Source organism: Emys orbicularis, chromosome 1 (genome assembly GCF_028017835.1).
Source record: "Emys orbicularis isolate rEmyOrb1 chromosome 1, rEmyOrb1.hap1, whole genome shotgun sequence".
In the NCBI taxonomy this organism is placed as follows: domain Eukaryota; kingdom Metazoa; phylum Chordata; order Testudines; family Emydidae; genus Emys; species Emys orbicularis.
Window position 1 is genome coordinate 53,215,987 of NC_088683.1, and position 18,843 is coordinate 53,234,829.

Consider the following 18,843-nt stretch of genomic DNA (forward strand, 5'->3'; position numbering starts at 1 on the left):
CGGCAGTTCTGCAGAAAAGGACCTGGGGATTACAGTGGATGAGAAGCTGGATATGAGTCAGCAGTGTGCCCTTGTTGCCAAGAAGGCCAACGGCATATTGGGCTGTATTAGTAGGATCATTCCCAGCAGATCAAGGGAAGTGATTATTCCTCTCTATTTATTTGGCACTGGTGAGGCCACACCTGGAGTATTGCATCCAGTTTTGGTCCCCCCACTACAGAAGGGATGTGGACAAATTGGAGAGAGTCTAGCGGAGGGCAACAAAAATGATTAGGGGGCTGGGGCACATGACTTATGAGGAGAGGCTGAGGGAACTGGGGTTATTTTTGTCTGCAGAAGAGAAGAATGAGGGGGGATTTGATAGCAGTCTTCAACTACCTGAAGGGGGGTCCAAAGAGGATGGAGCTAGGCTGTTCTCAGTGGTGGCAGATGACAGAACAAGAAGCAATGGTCTCAAGTTGCAGTGGGGGAGGTCTAGGTTGGATATTAGGAAACCCTATTTCACTAGGTGCGTGGTGAAGCACTGGAATGGGTTACCTAGGGAGGTGGTGGAATCTCCATCCTTAGAGGTTTTTAAGGCCTGGCTTGACAAAGCCCTGGCTGGGATGATTTAGTTGGTGTTGGTCCTGCTTTGAGCAGGGGATTGGACTAGATGACCTCCTGAGGTCTCTTCCAACCCTAATATTCTATGATCCACTATGTCCCCCAGATCCCTTTCCACAGTACTCCTTCCCGTTTTGTATGTGTGCAACTGATTGTTCCTTCCGAAGTGGAATACTTTGCATTTGTCCTTATTCAATTTCATCCTATTTACTTCACACCATTTCTCCAGATCATTTTGAATTTTAATCCTATCCTCCAAAGCACTTGCAACCCCTCCCAGCTTGGTATCGTCCGCAAACTTTCTAGGTGTACTGTCTATGCCATTATCTAAATCTAGTTTGTTTATGAGAAGGTCATGCGAGACAGTAGCAAAAGCCTTACTAAAGTCAAGATATACCACATCTACTGCTTCCCCCCCATCTACAGGGCTTGTTACCCTGTCAAAGAAAGCTATCAGGTTGGTTTGACATGATTTTTTCTTGACAAATCCATGCTGACTGTTGTTTATCACCTTATTCTCTCCTAGGTGTTTGCAAATTGATTGCTCCATTATCTTTCCGGTTACAGAAGTTAAACTGACTGGTCTGTAATTCCGCAGGTTGTCCTTATTTCCCTTTTTATAGATGGGCACTATATTTGCCTTTTTCCAGTCTTCTGGAATGTCTCCAGTCTTCCATGACTTTTCAAAGATAATTGCTAATGGCTCAGATATCTCCTCAGTCAGCTCCTTGGGTAGTCTTTCATCAGGCCCTGGTGATTTGAAGACATCTAACTTATCTAAGTAATTTTTGACTTGTTCTTTCCCTATTTTAGACTCTGATACTACCTCATTTTCACTGGCATTCACTATGGTAGACGTCCAATCGTCACCAACTTTCTTGGTGAAAACCGAAACAAAGAAGTCATTAAGCACCTCTGCCATTTCCACATTTTCTGTTATCTCCCCCCCTCCCCCCCATTGAGTAACGGACCTACCCTATCCTTGGTCTTCCTCTTGCTTCTAATGTATTTGTAGAATGTTTTCTTGTTTCCTTTTATGTTCCTAGCTAGTTTAATCTTGTTTTGTGCCTTGGCTTTTCTAATTTTGTCCCTACATACTTGTGTTGTTTGTTTATATTCTTCTTTTGTAATTTGACCGAGTTTCCACTTTTTGTACTTTTTCCACTCTCTTGAGTTTTAGATCATTGAAGATCTCTTGGTTAAGCCAGGGTGGTCTCTTGCCGTACTTCTCATCTTTTCTACGCAGTGGGATAGTTTGCTCTTGTGCCCTTAATAATGTCTCTTTGAAAAACTGCCAACAGTCTTCCATTGTTTTTCCCCTCAGACTTGCTTCCCATGGAATTTTACCTACCGACTCAGAGTTTGCTGAAGTCTGCCTTCTTGAAATCCATTGTCTTTATTGTGCTATTCTCCCTCCTACCATTCCTTAGAATCATGAACTCTACCATTTCACGATCCCTTTCACCCAAGTTGCCTTCCACTTTCAAATTCTCAACCAGTTCCTCCCTATTTGCCAAAATCAAATCTAGAACAACCTCCCCCCTAGTAGCTTTCTCCACCTTCTGAAATAAAATATTGTCTCCAATACATTCCAAGAACTTGTTGGATAATCTGTGCCCTGCTTTGTTGTTTTCCCAACAGATGTCTGGGTAGTTTAAGTCCCCCATCACCACCAACTTCTGTGGTTTGGATGATTTTGTTAGTTGTTTTAAAAAAAAAGCCTCATCCACTTCTTCTTCTTGGTTTGGTGGTCAGTAGTAGACCCCTGCCATGACATCACCCTTGTTTTTTTACCCCTTTTATCCTTACCCAGAGACTTTCAACAAGTCTGTCTCTTATTTCTATCTCAACCTCAGTCCAAGTGTATACATTTTTAATATATAAGGCAACACCTCCTCCCTTATACCCTCGTAACAGTAATACACTCTTATGAAATAATTCATAATGTTTTATTTGCAGAGGATTTTTAAAAGTTAGTTGCTTGCTTGCTGCTTTTTATAGCTGTACTGATTTTTTTTTTTTAAATACAGATCTTTGCTATGTAATAGTCACATGTTCTAATGACTTCCCAGTGGCTTTATAAGCATATCAAGTTTTGCACCTGGATTTAATTAAAGATGTAGAGTATGAAAATCCATCCCTGTATTACTTCTCATACCCAGTGTTCCGTATATAAAGTTTCTCTTGCAGAAATTACTTTCTTTTTGTCAGAGAGATAAGGTGGATGAGGTAATATCTTTTACTGGAGCAACTTCTGTTGGTGAGAGAGACAAGCTTTTGAGCTACACAGAACTTTTTCTCAGGTCTGGGAAAGGTACTCCTTTTTCTGTTTGTCCACATAATCCCAAACATCAAACAATATATAACAGTGCTATTTCAGGGTGTGCTTGCCTTTGGGGTTTAGTCCCCAGCTCTGGTCTGTGGCCAAATCCAGTTGAGCAGAGGGTTGACATAAGCACCACTTTTGGACTGCCATCACATAAGAGGGGCTGCCTTTCTCATAGTGAAAGGGAACAGAAAATACCAGGAAATTTTCCCACAGTAAGTCTCCTGAATAGAGACAATATTAGGCGTGGAGCAAACTAAGCGATGGCATGAACAAAGGGAGGAATCTGTGTGCGAAGTTTCTGTGACCCAGGGATAGAGGGGGACTAAGCCTTGAAGGCTAAAAGAGAGATTATTTGTGGAACCCTGCTGACCAGGAAAAGGAACTGCTTTGCCTTGGAAGGGGAAAGCAGTTTTAGTGAACTTCTTTGGTTTACTGAAACAAAATCCTAAGAAAAGGACCTTAATTTGAATGTAGTGTATGTGCATTCTTTGGAAATTCAGGGGACAAACTGGTGCCTAGAAGGCCAGATGACAGGGCAGACTGATCCTCTGACAGGTGCTTGTCAACTTTTTAATAAATAGAGCTGAGAAAATATTTTGCAATTCCTTACTTCATCTCTAGAGGCCAGGAGTTCTCAAACTTTTGTTCTATGTATCACTGATGATCTGCAGAGAGGTGATGGGTCACATGGTGCTGTGGCCTTTCTTTGTGTCCTGCTGCTTAACTGAATGAAAATACAGTTTTAAAAATAAATAAATACTTCGATTACATAGAAAAATAAATTGAAGTTGGTACAGTTATGTGATCATAAGTTTCTCTTCAGAAGCGGAACACTCTGAAAATATTGAAGAGCCTTATTTTGAGGACAGGATGGCTTTTGGAGGCAGATCTTAGGCATCTGTAATGAGGAAAGCTAGAAAAAAACTTGTATAGCCACTCTACCGTCATTTTCTCTTTTTTCCCTGCAATCTTTTCTAACCGAATACCTGAGAAAGCAACTGTCCGCAAATTATTTAGCGGGCTAGCCTACATAACACAGTACAATCATTAGAGAAACCATCTATACTCTTCTTTGGTATTAAGAGTCACAGTTATGCGGATTATTTTTTTAATTTTTTTCTGCTGCCCAGTTGGGGAGGCTGAAAAATATTTTGAGATTAATTCATAAACTAGATTCTGTGTGTGTCTTTCATTTTTGATTATATAATGTTTTTATTGCTTAATTGAAATATTTCTTCATGGTTTGTAAAAAATTCAGTATATGGTGATCGATACTGACCATTTGCAGCCTTAAAACAAGGAGACTGCCTCACCCTGTATGTGTGATTGTTTCAGGGAATACCTTGGAAACCTTTAGTTATAGGATTGATACAAGATTTGTCTGCTGAATTCCAGAATTATTTCTGGACCCCACATGACCTTAGAGTGCTATTGCAATAAGCTTGAACAATAAATTAATCATATACCCTGCCTGTGCTTTCCTCAAACTCTACTTTTTTGTTGTCTTCCCACTTCCCTTTTGTATTGAAGCCTATAGCTTTGTAATATAAAGGGAAGCAGAAAGACAGACATATTTTGGAACATAACTCCAAATCAAAGGTTATGTCTCCACATAGAGGTTTTGGTGGTAGCAAAATTCTCCTTGTGTATATAGTATCTACTGGCAAAAGAGTGCTTTAGCTGGTCTAGCTATTCTGGTTCTGCAAGCAAAATAAGTTATGGCAAAAGCACTCTCTTACTGGTATAACTGCATCTACACTAGGGCTTTTGCTAGCATAGCTATGTGGTTCTAAAATTTAGTTACGTTCCTTCAAGAAGGAAGGGGTGAAGTGGGCCCTAAATTAGATACAGATGGAATTCCATGTTGTCTTTTTCATCCTTTGGCATTTAAAAAAAAAAAAAAAAAAAAGTCTGGATTTTCTCACTTGTTAGGTGGTGATCAGCAGAACTATCTAAAAATTCTTCTATCCTAACAAAATCCTAAATTGCTTATCTAATGCTTGAACAGAATCAGAACATTGAACTTGTGGTAATTGATAGAATTGTCTCAAGATCTCTCTGTTCTAGTGCAGACCTTGGAATCCTCAATGGGAGAAACTGCATCCAAAGATGTTCTTCCAAAACATCTCTGACATCTGTCTCAGTTCAGAATCTGTTTTAAACGTTATAACTGTCTAAGAACCTGAAATTAGATCCCTATAGCAAAACCAATATCTCGCTCAGTAAGAAGAGATGCAAAGCCTCTGATCTATGGAAAAACTGAAGATATTTTTTCAACTTCAAGTTTCACATGATATAAACAAAATAAAAAGGCAGCTAAACATTTACAAAGTTTTAAAACAAGATTCCTAGTACAAACAAGGCTTTATATTCTCATATATGCTGAGACAATTCCAGCCTTTCTAGTCTTAAACTGGGAGCCTACAATGACCCATGACACAGTCAACAATAGTAAAACTATATAATAAGGGGAAAAGCTCTGTAATCCAAAGGTGAACCCCTTCTGTGCTCTGGTTGATATTACTAATATATGCTTATAAACAGTTGTATTCTTGCCCTCTATGGTTCTAGAGTGAGATTGGAGTGGCTTTCAAGGTTGGGCTTGATGCTTATAATTAAGTCTTCTCTGCTTTCTGTCTAGTTTACCTACACCAGTCCTTATGACTGGGTTATAGTCCTCCTTTCCAATAAGTGTCTTACAAGTATTTGCTAACCCTCCCCATTTCTGGAGACTACAGAGCTAGTATGTAAGTGGGGGAGAAGGTTGAATATACTTCTAATTGTAGCTCTGATAAGGGTATCTTCACTAGGTCCACATTTCCTCTCCTTGAAAGTTAGGATCTACTGTATTTATGTATAGATAATACGGAACTTATCCAAAAGAGAGAGAAATCCATATACCTCATTTTAACTTAGTCCAGCTTTTGACTGCTGCCTCTGGATCAAAACATCTGGAAGCAATTAAGCCACTTCTCATTTCATATGTGATCTGTATGGACAATAAATGGCCAAAGAAGTGAGGATAATGAGTGCCTTCTGGAAACTATTGGAAACAATGCTTTCTACAGGTAACATTGTGGGTTTGTCTCTTTGAATATGTATTGTAGCTTTAATATGGGACTTTGTTATGAAACTCTAGTTATTAAGTGTTTGTATCCTTTATTGAATTCCATTAAAAACTGTGTTTTTCCTTCATTCTCAGTTTGTCATGCTGCTGCTGAGTTCAAATTAATATAGGTAAACCCCAATAATATTTACTTTTACAAAAGTCTTGATCATCTCGAGGCTTGGTATAATCCGTTTTTAATAATAAATTTAACTGCAAGTTTTAGATAACGTGTCAAAGTACCTATAGTTATAAGTATAGGTAAACCTCATTACCACTGGTCTGCTGAAATATTACTTTGGATATTTTCTTTTTTAGTGTGTGCCGAGAATATTTTCAAAATGGCGGAAAGAGAAAAGCACTTGAAAAAGATGAGAAAAGAGCAGTTGTTGCATCTAAGACCACTTCAGCCTTAAATGTTCACCAGACTCCCAAAATTGAAGAACCCTTACCCAACTTCAGCTTTACAAATCATGAAACTATATCAGAGGAGTAAGTTGTAACTTTTTGCTATAGTAAAAGTTTGCAACAGAGAAGTTTTTCCCAATCTTAGAACATCGACTTCTGTGAAATTGCACTGCCCTAATGTATTTCCAATGCAACTTTTTATAGTTTTAAAAAAGGAAAGAAAGTTTAAAAAAAAAAAGTAAGTATATATTAATATGCTTCACGAAAAGTTGTATCATCACATTTTTTGGAAGCTAATGTTACAAAAATAGTGGCCTAGAACTTATTCTGAAATTGACAGTAGTCTTTTTTTTTTTTTTTTTTTTAATTTAAGGAAAAAACTCTCATAACCACTTGTGGAACAATTCTGTCTTGTTAGTGTTCTTGGTGTGTGATTTATAATACAATTTGGGTTTGGACAAAGGGAACATTTAAGAGGAAAGTGCTTCAGTAGGAAACTGCTGAGTATTCAGCACTTTTGAAACTCAATCCACTTTGCCTAAATATGGATTGGGTGCCTATGATTATACTCCTTTTACCCCTCTCCCCCCCAAAAAAAACCATGGGTAAAGTTCTTTGACATTACCTATGTACTTCCAAATGACTTCTTGAAGCCTAACTTTTTTGAACTTCTTGGTTTTCTGATGTTTGATTTTTTTATTTATTTATTTTTATTTTGTTTATTAGTACATAAATAACAGATGCAGTACTCTTCTAAGGTATTTTTCTCTCAAGGTTCTGACTTGTTTTCATCTTTAATTCAAATTAACAATCTATTTTTATTTTTTTACTTTTGGTCCTGGAATAACACTAACTTTTGTACCTTTTATTATAGTTTGAAATTTCTGCCACCTTATTATAATGGGAAGAGATTCATACTGTACAAGTATAGTAGAGTAATGAGACTACATAAATATATATTCATTAACTTTTAATATGCTTTTAAAAATAAAATTAGTAAATTTAATGTATGCTCTTAAATTCATGGGTCAACTCTTATGACTGCTTAGCTGCCACAGTATTTTGTTATCAGTTTCAGGAGCGTTTCTAGATCTTGCTTCTGTGCCATATCTCCTGTGAACAAGTTGTATGTATTATTCATTAGGGAAATGAAGGGCAGGTTATTAATGAATATCTTATGCCCACATCAGTTAGTATCTTTGTGCCTTTAACTCTGTTAGAATAACTTGTAAATGCCATAAGTGTCCCTGTACAAAGTGGTTAGAAACAAAACAGAAAACAGACAATTTGTTCTCTAATACTATTTTGTATTATGGAGATGCGCAGTATCCACTACATAATTGAGGTTGCAACCTGAGTTCCCATCAGAACCCTGATTTCTCTCCGCTTCTTCCCTCCTCCCCAAAACATCAAACTAAGAATTATTCTCTTCAAAATTTTGTTTATTCTGTTGGAGTTACACTTGCTCATCAATAGAAGATCAGTTAGTCCAGGGGGTTAATAAATTATAGCATATAAACTGAATAGATGTTCACCTAACTTAAAAAAAGAAAAATCAAGTAGAAATGAATCATGGTTCATTGTATTTATCTATTAAATTCAGTGAACAGGGCCAAAGATTAGATAATTAGACACTTAACAGTTTAAACAGTAATATTGGCAGATTTTTGGGGAGGGGGGTGAACAAGTTAACTATTGACTCTTTATCAGCTCCAGAAACAGAGCTAGGAAGGAGGAGGAGATGGGTTCATCTCCAGTTTTCCTGCATAGGTTTTGTGATGGAAGAGGTGTGAACCCCTGCTCTACTCCACTCTTCCCATGGCCCCTGCTCTGTTCTGTCTCCTATTGTGCAGCAGTGTGTGCATGCACAATATTTAAGGTCTATAAGAATGGAATCTTGCATATCTTAAGAGGTTTTCTTGGGGTTGAGGTGCTAGAAAGAACGGGAGGCTTGATTTAGTATCTGAATTAAAGGCTGTTTAATAATGTGGATGCTAAATGAGATGATACCTACTTTCATCATCTCCTTGATGCTCCCTATATCTAGCTAGATGCATAGTTGTTTGTCATTACTGTTTTCTTATGGAGTGATTTTTTTCTGTCTTCATATTGCACACAATTGCATTTCCATTTGCGAGGATACTATATGAGGTGCTCCTGTCTTTGTCCATCAGAGCTGCAAGTAGTTAGTTCATAAGTATTCAGGATTCAGTGCTTGAGATCATGTGGCTTGTAAATGATAAGAAAAGCACTTTACCAGGGAAAGTCACTCAAGATACTGGAAAGAGGGGTAATAGTAGAGGCAAACCTAAGAACAGTGGGAATTCAGCTAGACAAAGTACTTCAAGTATGTGGTCACAACAAAATATCAACTTCCTGTAATTATGCACAATAGATGAGTGTACACAGATCCAGCATGCGGTTTTTGAACACCCAGCAGTACTAAGCCGGCCAGCACAACTTATCTGAACAGGCAGTTTGGCGGGATAATGGGAACAAGAGGCACCAGTCTGAATCAATGGTCCATGACACTATTAAGCTGAGTAGAAAGTTGCATATACTCTGTGATTGTCAGCTTTGCAGTTACGTGACCTCGATGTGACAAACTAAGCAGGTAACTGCAGAGAGAATTAAGGCTGAATGTATGTGTACAGTGGGTACATTTAAGGTTTCTACTGATTAGAGAGAGTAGCAGTTCTAAGTATAAGAAATATAAGAATCTCAGTTTTGGAGGTTCTTTAAAAAATGAAGAAACTTAAGTACCAGCACTGTATTCTGGGATTAAAATATGGTTCTGAGCTATGAGAATAAAAATGTCATCTAACTAAACAGGCCCTGCATATTGAGTCAGGCCTGCTGCTTCAGGGTTTTGCTACTTACTTTTTACAGCTGTTAGCTCTGCCGACCCACTAAGGCTAGGGAAGAGTGGGATGGATTCTGTTATGCTTCATGAATCAACAAAGTTCCCACTCTAAAATTTTTATTATTGGTGATGAATGTGTTGGAAAGAGTTTGGCTAAGATTCCATGTTCAAAGTCTCTTCACCCTTGCAAACTGAAGGAAGACGTAGGGGGTAGGGAGGAAGGTAGGTAACACTGAGATGACCACATTAATTGACACACCTAGAAGTCAAGTAGCAACAAGCAAAGTGGGAGGGAAAACTACTCTCCCGCTTCCACATAGATTTGATATTTGTTATGTATATAGCACTTAAAGGATGTTAAATGCTTTTCTGCTTTTATTTGTATGTTCAATGGCAAAACACTTCAATAACAGTGTCAAGGTTGCTTGGTGTATGCCCTGCAACCTTAACTCTGCACTCTTTCATCGATGCCCCAGTATGCCCTGTTAATGCATCTTTACTCTGCCAACCCCACAGTTGCTGAAACGTACAAGCTCTTCACCTCCTTTTACAACCCATTGTAAAAGGAGATGTGCCACTCTCACATCAGAGGATTCCATCTAACATTATTAAAGGATAACAAGGAAAAAAAGACTCCTTTTGTCTTAGGTGGTGGCTTGTGATTAACTTATCCTTAGTTATGTTTAAGGCTACGTTTTAGTCACGGGTATTTTTAGTAAAAGTCATGGACTGGGCTGGGGGAAAGCCACCAGGTGCAGAGGAGCACGTGGTTCGGACAGAGACATCCATTAGAGGAGGATCTACTAATGGAGATTGTCTGTCCTAGTAAGGAGGAGAGTATGGAAGATGATAAAATATAGGTAGGATCTGATGAGAAACAGTAAAGTGAAAAAAAGTCTCATTCAATTACATCATTTAATGGAAGACAGCTAAAATGTGACAAGTTTTTAAAGTGCTTGTATACTAATGCTAGAAGTCTAAATAATAAGATGGGTGAACTAGTGCCTCATATTAAATGAGGATATTGATATAATAGGCATCACAGAAACTTGGTGCAATGAGGATAATCAATGGGACACAGTAATACCGGGGTATAAAATATATTGGAAAGACAGAACAGGTCATGCTGGTGGGGGAGTGGCACTATATGTGAAAGAAAGCATAGAATCAAATTAAGTCAAAAATCTTAAATGAACCAAACTGTACCATAGAATCTCTATGGATAGTAATTCCATGCTCGAATAATAAGAATATAGCAGTAGGAATATATTACTAACCACCTGACCAGGATGGTGATAGTGACTGTGAAATGCTCAGGGAGATTAGAGAGGTTGTAAAAATAAAAAAAACTCAATAATAGTGGGGGATTTCAGCTAGCTCCATGTTGACTGGTATGTATCACCTCAGAATGGGATACCGAGATGAAAATTTCTTGACACCTTAAATGACTGCTTCTTGGAGCAATTAGTCCTGGAACCCACAAGAGGAGAGGCAATTCTTGATTTAGTCCTAAGTGGAGCACAGGATCTGGACCAAGAGGTGAATATAGCTGGACCGCTTGGTAATAGTGACCATAATATAATTAAATTTAACATCCCTGTGGCGGGGAAAACACCACAGCGGCCCAACACTGTAGCATTTAATTTCAAAAAAGAGGACTACACAAAAATGAAGAGGTTAAACAGAAATTAAAAGGTACAGCACCAAAAGTAAAATACCTGCAAGCTGCATGGAATCTTTTTAAAGACACCATAATAGAGGCTCAACTTAAATGTATACCCCAGATTAAAAAAACATAGTAAGCGAACCAAAAAAAGAGCCACCAGGGCTAAACAAGAAAGTAAAAGTACACCTCTACCTCGATGTAACGCTGTCCTCGGGAGCCAAAAAATCTTACTGCGTTATATTGAACTAGCTTTGATCCACTGGAGTGCGCAGCCCCGCCCCCCTGGAATACTGCTTTACCGCGTTATATCCAAATTCGTGTTATATCGGGTAGTGTTATATCGAGGTAGAGGTGTGCTGCACAGTTGAGCTCCTTAAAACACAATTTCCCCTTTCTCCTCCATATTTCTTTTTTTCATATTTATCATATTTACGCTAGTATTGTTGCACTGAGGAGGCACTTCATTTTGAGGCACTCCCATTGCTCTCAAAGGCTTCACATGCAGCAAGACAATTAGCCACCTGACAAGTAATATATTCACAGTGCAAACTGAAAGGTTTCATGAACCTCCAACCATCCCCTGGAATTCCACCTTAATGACAAAAATCCTCAACTGACTTGAATATGTTTAAAAGCATACTTTTCACTTCAAACTGAATAGGATATTGACGGAAGGGGACGGCACGTCCGGGTCTTCGGCGGCAATTCGGCGGCGGGTCCCTCAGTCCCTCTCAGACGGAAGGACCGGCCACCGAATTGCCGCCGAAGAATGAAGCGGCGCGGTAGAGCAGCCGCCGAAGTACCGCCGATCGCAGCTTTTTTTTTTTTTTTTTCCTTTTCCCTCTTTGCTGCTTGGGGCGGCAAAAAAGCTGGAGCCGGCCCTGCTTTGCAGGTCCCCTATAACCAAGTTCTTTGGCAAGTTTTTAGTTTTTAGAAAGCATTTCCTTCTAATACAGAATATTTTTCACTGTAATGACATGGCTGAAGATAATTGTTTTTTATATTTCAATAACTATAAAGTAGAGTCCGTAATCTCCTTTGATCACCAAGTTGTTCAGCTGATAGTTTACAAATGTAGCTGTTTGCAGCCTCTTCGAAAACTCAGTCAACTGATCTGCTCTTGGTCAGATGCTGAGGAGGCTTGTTGCGCTGGGTCATGAAGTAGAAGAGAACAGCTTCCTCATCCACACCTTTTAAGGAGGTATATATCTCAAGGAGATCCTGCAGGAAGCAGTGCTCTTCTATCAGTTTGACTTGTATGTCTGTAGGGAGGAGTGGGAGGTGGAAGGAGAGCCCTGACAGTTCATCCTTAATGGTATTGCTGATGTATCATATTAATGACATTGAAACTAGGAACAGAATCTTGAGATAAGTGCTGAAGAGGATGAAGATTTTCACAGACCATATGGTGGGGAGGGGAGAGAGAAATGATCATTAGAAGCAAAAATATTAAGGTTGGATCTCTGACCTTGTAATAGATGAGATGGAGGAGGATTATGAAAGATCACAATGACCAATAATCAGTCTACATTCTGAAGGCTTATATTACAAGCAACGCTTTCATTTTTAAAAAAATGTTGTGTCTCCATCAGGCCTCTGCCCCATGTGAGAATCTTAAGTAGTCCCATGATATGAAAGATTGTGAAGAACCATCATTCTCAGTCTCACAGTAGAGCCTGTAAGTTTTGACTTGAAAATTCTACAGAACACTTGGAGGATGAGTTGCTGTATTCAGCAAAATTGTCACCTATCCACCAACTTCTCCATACCCAGGAGCAGTTTCCCTTCTCACTAAGCAACATATGTTGCATATCAACTGTACATCATTCTCCTTTTCTGCCTAGAGAGAATGCTATGTGCTCACCCCTTAATCTGTATAAGGCTTTGAAAGATGATGCATTGATACTAACTACTAGCCGGTTATTATACTGAAATAGCCAAGGGGGGTTCTCCAGGGGTTCTTAAGAAAAGGGGAACAAACAAATTATTTAATGGTATCTCTGCCCCTAAAGATGAAGCTTAAAAATGTGAAAATACAATTTGAATAATTTCACCTTTGATTCTGTCATAGAATGTTAAAGGTGCATGAATGCATGAGCTATATAAAATAAGTCAGATGGGTTTGCAGCTAGGTTTGAGTGGGAGGAAGGAATCTTGTGTAGACTCAGCACCTGGATTTATACATTACTTTTATGTATATTTAAATATACATACAATAAACGTAGGCTGTAAGGTAAATACATTTAATTGGGATAAAATGATTTTTGCAGATGGTTTCTTGAGGATTACAAAATTTTCAGATACACTGACATTAAAAAAAAATTGTTTTAAGATTGAAGGACAGTTTAATTTTTAACAGGGTGGATTGATTTAAATCAGTGCTTTGAATTCGGAATTGTAATCATTACTTGAATCAGCAAGTTGGAAACCTTGATTTAAATTATTGATTTGCATTTGTACTTTTACTTTCCTAAAGATAGGTTAATTCTTGTTGATTTGCAACCAGATACAGCCTTTACATTAGTCTTTTGTGCTAACCAGGAGGATACACTATATCTACATGCATTTATTTAAGTAATTATATAGTTTAACATGAAAATCAAGATCCTGAATAAATGTTTTTTTGTTTTGTTTTACATTTTTTCCAGGTTTTTTTTTTTACTCCTGGATTTGTGTCAAGCTGCATTTGGATGGAAATTAGAATTAAATTAAATATACAAAAGCAGATTTTTTTTTTTTTTAATGGCTTCTTGTTAGTTAAACACAAGTACCTTTTTAAATGTGCTGGATACATAAGAAAAAAAGTAAATTTAATCAAAATATATTTTGCATTTAAAACTGATTTATTAAACAAAGGAAATATTAACAGTAGTTGATTAATTGACTGTTTCTGGTCATCATGGGACAGATTTTCAAGGGTCTTTATATACTTAAAGGTAGGTTTCTAGTTTGATTTTTCCCCCTCCCTTCCCCCCCCCCCCAAAAAAAACCCCCACCTATGCAGATTAGGTAGCTATCTGCATCTTCAGGTGCCTAAATATCTTTAAAAATCTCACCCAGTTTCCTTCAAATTTTTAGAATTAGTAGATCTCATCCTCTTCCACATGGTTTTTATTGGAAAAGGAAGTAAGCTTTACAGCTTTTTCAACTCCCAGTCAGTTTCTCAACTTTGAACTAATCCAGATGAAGAAAATGTCCTCTGTCTACCTGCTGCCTAAACTAAAACCAAAGAGAGAGCTTTTCTGCACAACAGAATCTGAAAGTAATTATATTTGGACAAATATAAATACCAGCATTTACTCCATTGTAAAGAATGTAAATAACTTAGATACTTAATGCAGTACCTGACATTGTGACATATTTATAAAGCTTGAGTTGACCTCAGAAGATAAGACTGTTTTCCCTCTGATTCTGTATATAATTTTAAAAAAGCAGCACCCTTTAACTCATTAAAATTTGAGGAGAGCTCATTGATGCAGCATACTTTTTATTTAAATGATTTTACTAGATTCTAGTAACTTGATGCCTTAATATAACTTCAAATTTAATTTTAAATAGTTTATTTTTAGAAAATGTATTTAAATACAAAATCTGTTTTTAATCATTTATTAGTATTTGTTTTTAAATTTAATCAGTTTTGTTATATAGGAGAACAACAAAGTATCTTAATATCAGAGGTGTTTTTGTTTCTGCATGTCTAACTATCAATAATTTGTGGGAGAGCACTTTATTTTTGTGGAAATTACTAACTGAGAATTTGTCACTTTCATTTTGGAGTGAATTTTTTATCATCTAGACATTGAAGCCAATGGAAAGTTTCATAGGACCTTAACTGATGGGATTATGTGTAGTATTAATTCTGTTTTGACATGTTGTTCTTGGAGTCCTGCACTACTAATCATACTGGCAACAGTTGCAGCCAAAAAATAAAATAAAATTAAGGTCTAGGGGCTCTTGATAAATCCACAGTTCTGTAGGATTAGTAACTGACGTGCTGTTGTGATGTGGCTAAAGTTGCTGCTGTTACAGAATTGAACACTTCTTGTATTGTACATACTTGCAGGGAAAAAGGCTGACAGATGCTATATGATTCTTATTGACATGCCAGATAGATAGAAAATTATTTTAAATGACTGAGAATTCATCATGATTTTAGTCCACTGGGATGCAACTAATATTAAAACTGATTTGCTGTATCTCATTTCTCAGATCTTTTACAGGCATTTTTAAGGCATGTATGCATAGTCTAAAAATGAACAGTAGTTTACATTCCATAATTTCATTAATATGCAACTAGTACAGTTTATCTGTACCTCATGTTTTGTAGTTTTGTAGTTTTGGAAGTAAACTTATGAACTAGTGCCCGAGGGAGCTTATTTCAACACTAGTAAAAATACTGAACTTGTTAAAATTCTGCCTTAAAAACAGCTTAAATTTCAATCTGGATCTGATGCAGATAACATCACATACAGGCATGAAGCATTATATGGTGCTGCAGTGGTTCTTTTCATGTGTGGCATTCCCAGATATTCCCAGTGCACCTGGGTACAGTGTTAAAAATGGTAATGGAAAATCATACTGTGTGCGTAGTATGTACTTTCTGAAACCATAACTTTATTACCAAATCAGATTTCTTCAAACATGTTAAGACTTTTCTCACTGAGAATTAAGTACTGTACTGTACCTGGAAAGCTTAGTTTTAAAATCATCCTACAGTTTTGGGTTCATGTAGTACTTGAGCAATTTTCTTTACATATATAAAACATCAGCTTTCATGCTCCAATAACTTCAGAATGATCAAATGGAATTTTACCAAGATTTTTGAACAAAATAATTCACCTTGGTTCAGAATTGGACAAAAAATTGTTCTTTCTTAAGAATAATCTTTTGACACACTGTATTTACAGGCATTTGCACTTATTGCCACAACATCTAGGTTTAGAATAAAACCTACTTCTCATCCATAATTATAGATTTGCTACTATGACGCAATAATTAGGAAAATAACTCCAGATAGAGCTACTTTTTATCTTACTGTTCCAGAAATTTAAATTTTAAACTATTAGTTTTATACTTGGTCCATTTTAGTGCATGAGATGTAATTTCAGTACTTTCCAAAGTATAATGGAGATCAACAGAGTTTAACCATTCCTTTGTAAACTCAGCAGTGGTCTTAGACCATTGGTCTAAGGCAATGGTTCCCAAACTGGGGTTTGTGAACCTCTGGGGGTTTGTGAAATGTTATAGGGGGTTCTCAGGTTAAAATGCCTTAATGGCATACAGAGCTGTCCCTAGGGACCCCAGGCAGCACGGGGCCAGCAGTCCGGAGCCTCTGGACTTCCAAGAACTAAGCAGATCAAAGCAAGCATATCTATCATACTGAGGAGATTTAAACTTTGAGACTCCTTATAAGAAATGGAAAAGGGAGGTGGATATTTTTTACTGTTTTTAAAATTAAATAGGCAGCTAGTATTGTTTTTAAAATTATTATGAAGAACAAGTTTAAGCTTTGTTGTAACGTGTGTTGTTTGCCTGGACTGCTCAAGACCTGAATGCTTGTGTAGGAGGAACTCTTTGAGTTGGCTTCTTAAATACCTTCATGCTGTTTCACATCTGATACTCCTGGATGAAACATAGGAGCCTTGTCTTTATAACAGGCTTATTCAAAGTGATACAAGCTACGAAAGTGAGATCTTGGAAGAGTGTTGCCATTTTCATAATGTAATAAAAATACTGTAATGATAAATAATAATAATAGTGTGTAATAAGCATGTCATAAAAACACATTTTATATTTCCAAGATCACTGTTTTTATAGTTTATACTCAGGTAAAGGAGATTTTCTCCCTGGAAATATTCATTTTTAGGAGGGGGTTCGTGAGACTTGACATTTTAGTAAAAGGGGTTCACAGGTTGTTAAAGTTTGAACCACTGGTCTAAGGCAGGGGTTCTCAAACTATAGTAGGTGCAAGCTGTGTACTTTTTTTTTTTTTTTTTTTTTTTTTTTTTTTAAAGAGCTCTGGCTGTCAGCCCCAGGTGGCTGGGGTTCATGCAGAAGGGCCCTGCACACCCAGGAGGCAGGAATAAAGGGGACAGCCGGAGCCCCACCGCCCTGGGGCTGACAGCTCGAATCCCGCTGCTCAGGAGCTCCTTCCCTCCACCCCCCTAATCCCTCACTTGTAGGCAGCAGGGCTCCGGCTGTCAGCCCCGGGTGGCAGCAGCAGCACAGAAGTAAGGGTGGCAATAGGGTGCTGAGTCTGTTGTAAAAAGTGGTGTTGATGAATATCACTTTTCACATTGCCACCCTTACTTCTGTGCTGGCGCGGTGTTACCGTCAGAGCTGGGTGTCCAGTCAGCAGCTGCTGCTCTCCGCTTTGCCTTCAGAGCTGGGTGGCGGGGTGTGTGTGTGTGTGGGGAGGGGGGGGGGCAGGGTGAAACGTAAACGACTACAGACACAAAGCAGGAGGGGCCTGATCAAATAAGTTTGAGGAATGCTTGTCTCAGTTCATTTATTACTGTAAGACTACACTATTTTGTAAGACTACCTCTGGTATCCTTCTGTCTAGATCTCCACATTTATTTCACCAATGTGTAAACTGTTTGCCAAACAGGGTCTCATTTTTTGTGTTTCATCCTCCTATAACAAAACACCTTCCATAATGTGTGTATACAGTAGAACACATACCTCTGAATTTAAAATCTTGATATTAACTCTATTAACGTAGCATTTGCATTGATTATATAAACAGAAGAAAATAATGTAATGGTTAACAATCAAATTACTATTTGTAAGCATGCGATTGTGTTAAATTTGGTAGTGCTGGTGCAAATTTTCTTCATACAGCAAAAAGTTAATCAGTTTTTAATTATTTCTAGTTTTATGTAATGGAAGTACAAAGAGGGAAAGATGCTGTATCAGCTTGAGATGCAAATGAATAAGGTGTGGGATGCACATAGAAAATAAATTGGTTATGATACTTCAGCTAGTTATCCTTCAAAAAAGATTAGTGGTAATGTTTAGTATAGTTCCAGAGTGCATTCTAATGGTTTTTTGTTCAATTATCTTTTATGTAGTGTGATAAGTCACAAACTTTAATTACTATGGTTTATTTCAAGAAGCAATTATTCAAAGGTTTTGGCTACCGATAATAATTTGATAAATGCAGACTATTGGACTACCTACTATACTGTGAAAGTAGGCAGAAATTAGTTGATAGTGTTACAGAACATGGAATTAAAATTGTGCAAGACTGCCTTACAGAGCTGAGCTTAATTTAACTTTAACTTTCTCTCTTCTCCCTGCCCCAAGTCTCCTCCAATACCACATGCTTGGAAATGTTTTTGGCATGTTATAACAGTAATGTATGTGTATGGATGCCTTATAACAAAGATTAATACTTACAGTGGATAAATTAGAATCTGTATGCACCTTGACTGATTTACCCACAGATCAAGAAAATGTAAGTCTCTTGTATTCTTCTGTCAACTGTCACTCAAAAGTTGGCAATGGGTTATGGGGCCTTAGTATCCTCCTTGGCCAATTGAGGGCTACTGATTTCAACCACCTATTTTCATCCTTGTTTCTAGTTTACTGTGGCTAAAATATGAATTACAAACTGGCCTCTTTAAAGAGGCTTCATTCATTTTAGGTGTTAAAGTAAATAAAATCTTTCTTTTAACTCTCTTCCTCCCCATCCTTTTCCACTGGATAAGTTATATTGTTTCACTGCAGGTGGAAATAAATACATCCAGTCCACTCTTTTTTTCTCTCCCATTCTACAATAAATAAATTAATATCCACATAGATTGCATTACAGCTGCACCTACTAGGAAGCTAGGGTTCAAAACCTGTCACCTTGTCTTTGGCTT

General features: G+C 37.6%; 1 protein-coding gene across 1 annotated transcript in view; it reads left to right on the forward strand.

The window, feature by feature from the left end:
• BMT2 (base methyltransferase of 25S rRNA 2 homolog) overlaps positions 1-18,843 on the forward strand; it is a 60,072-nt gene that overhangs the window by 21,125 nt on the left and 20,104 nt on the right. Inside the window, exon 3 of the mRNA XM_065422764.1 lies at positions 6,357-6,530. Coding sequence (XP_065278836.1) covers positions 6,357-6,530 — 174 coding nt within the window. The remainder of the gene's footprint in view (positions 1-6,356; positions 6,531-18,843) is intronic.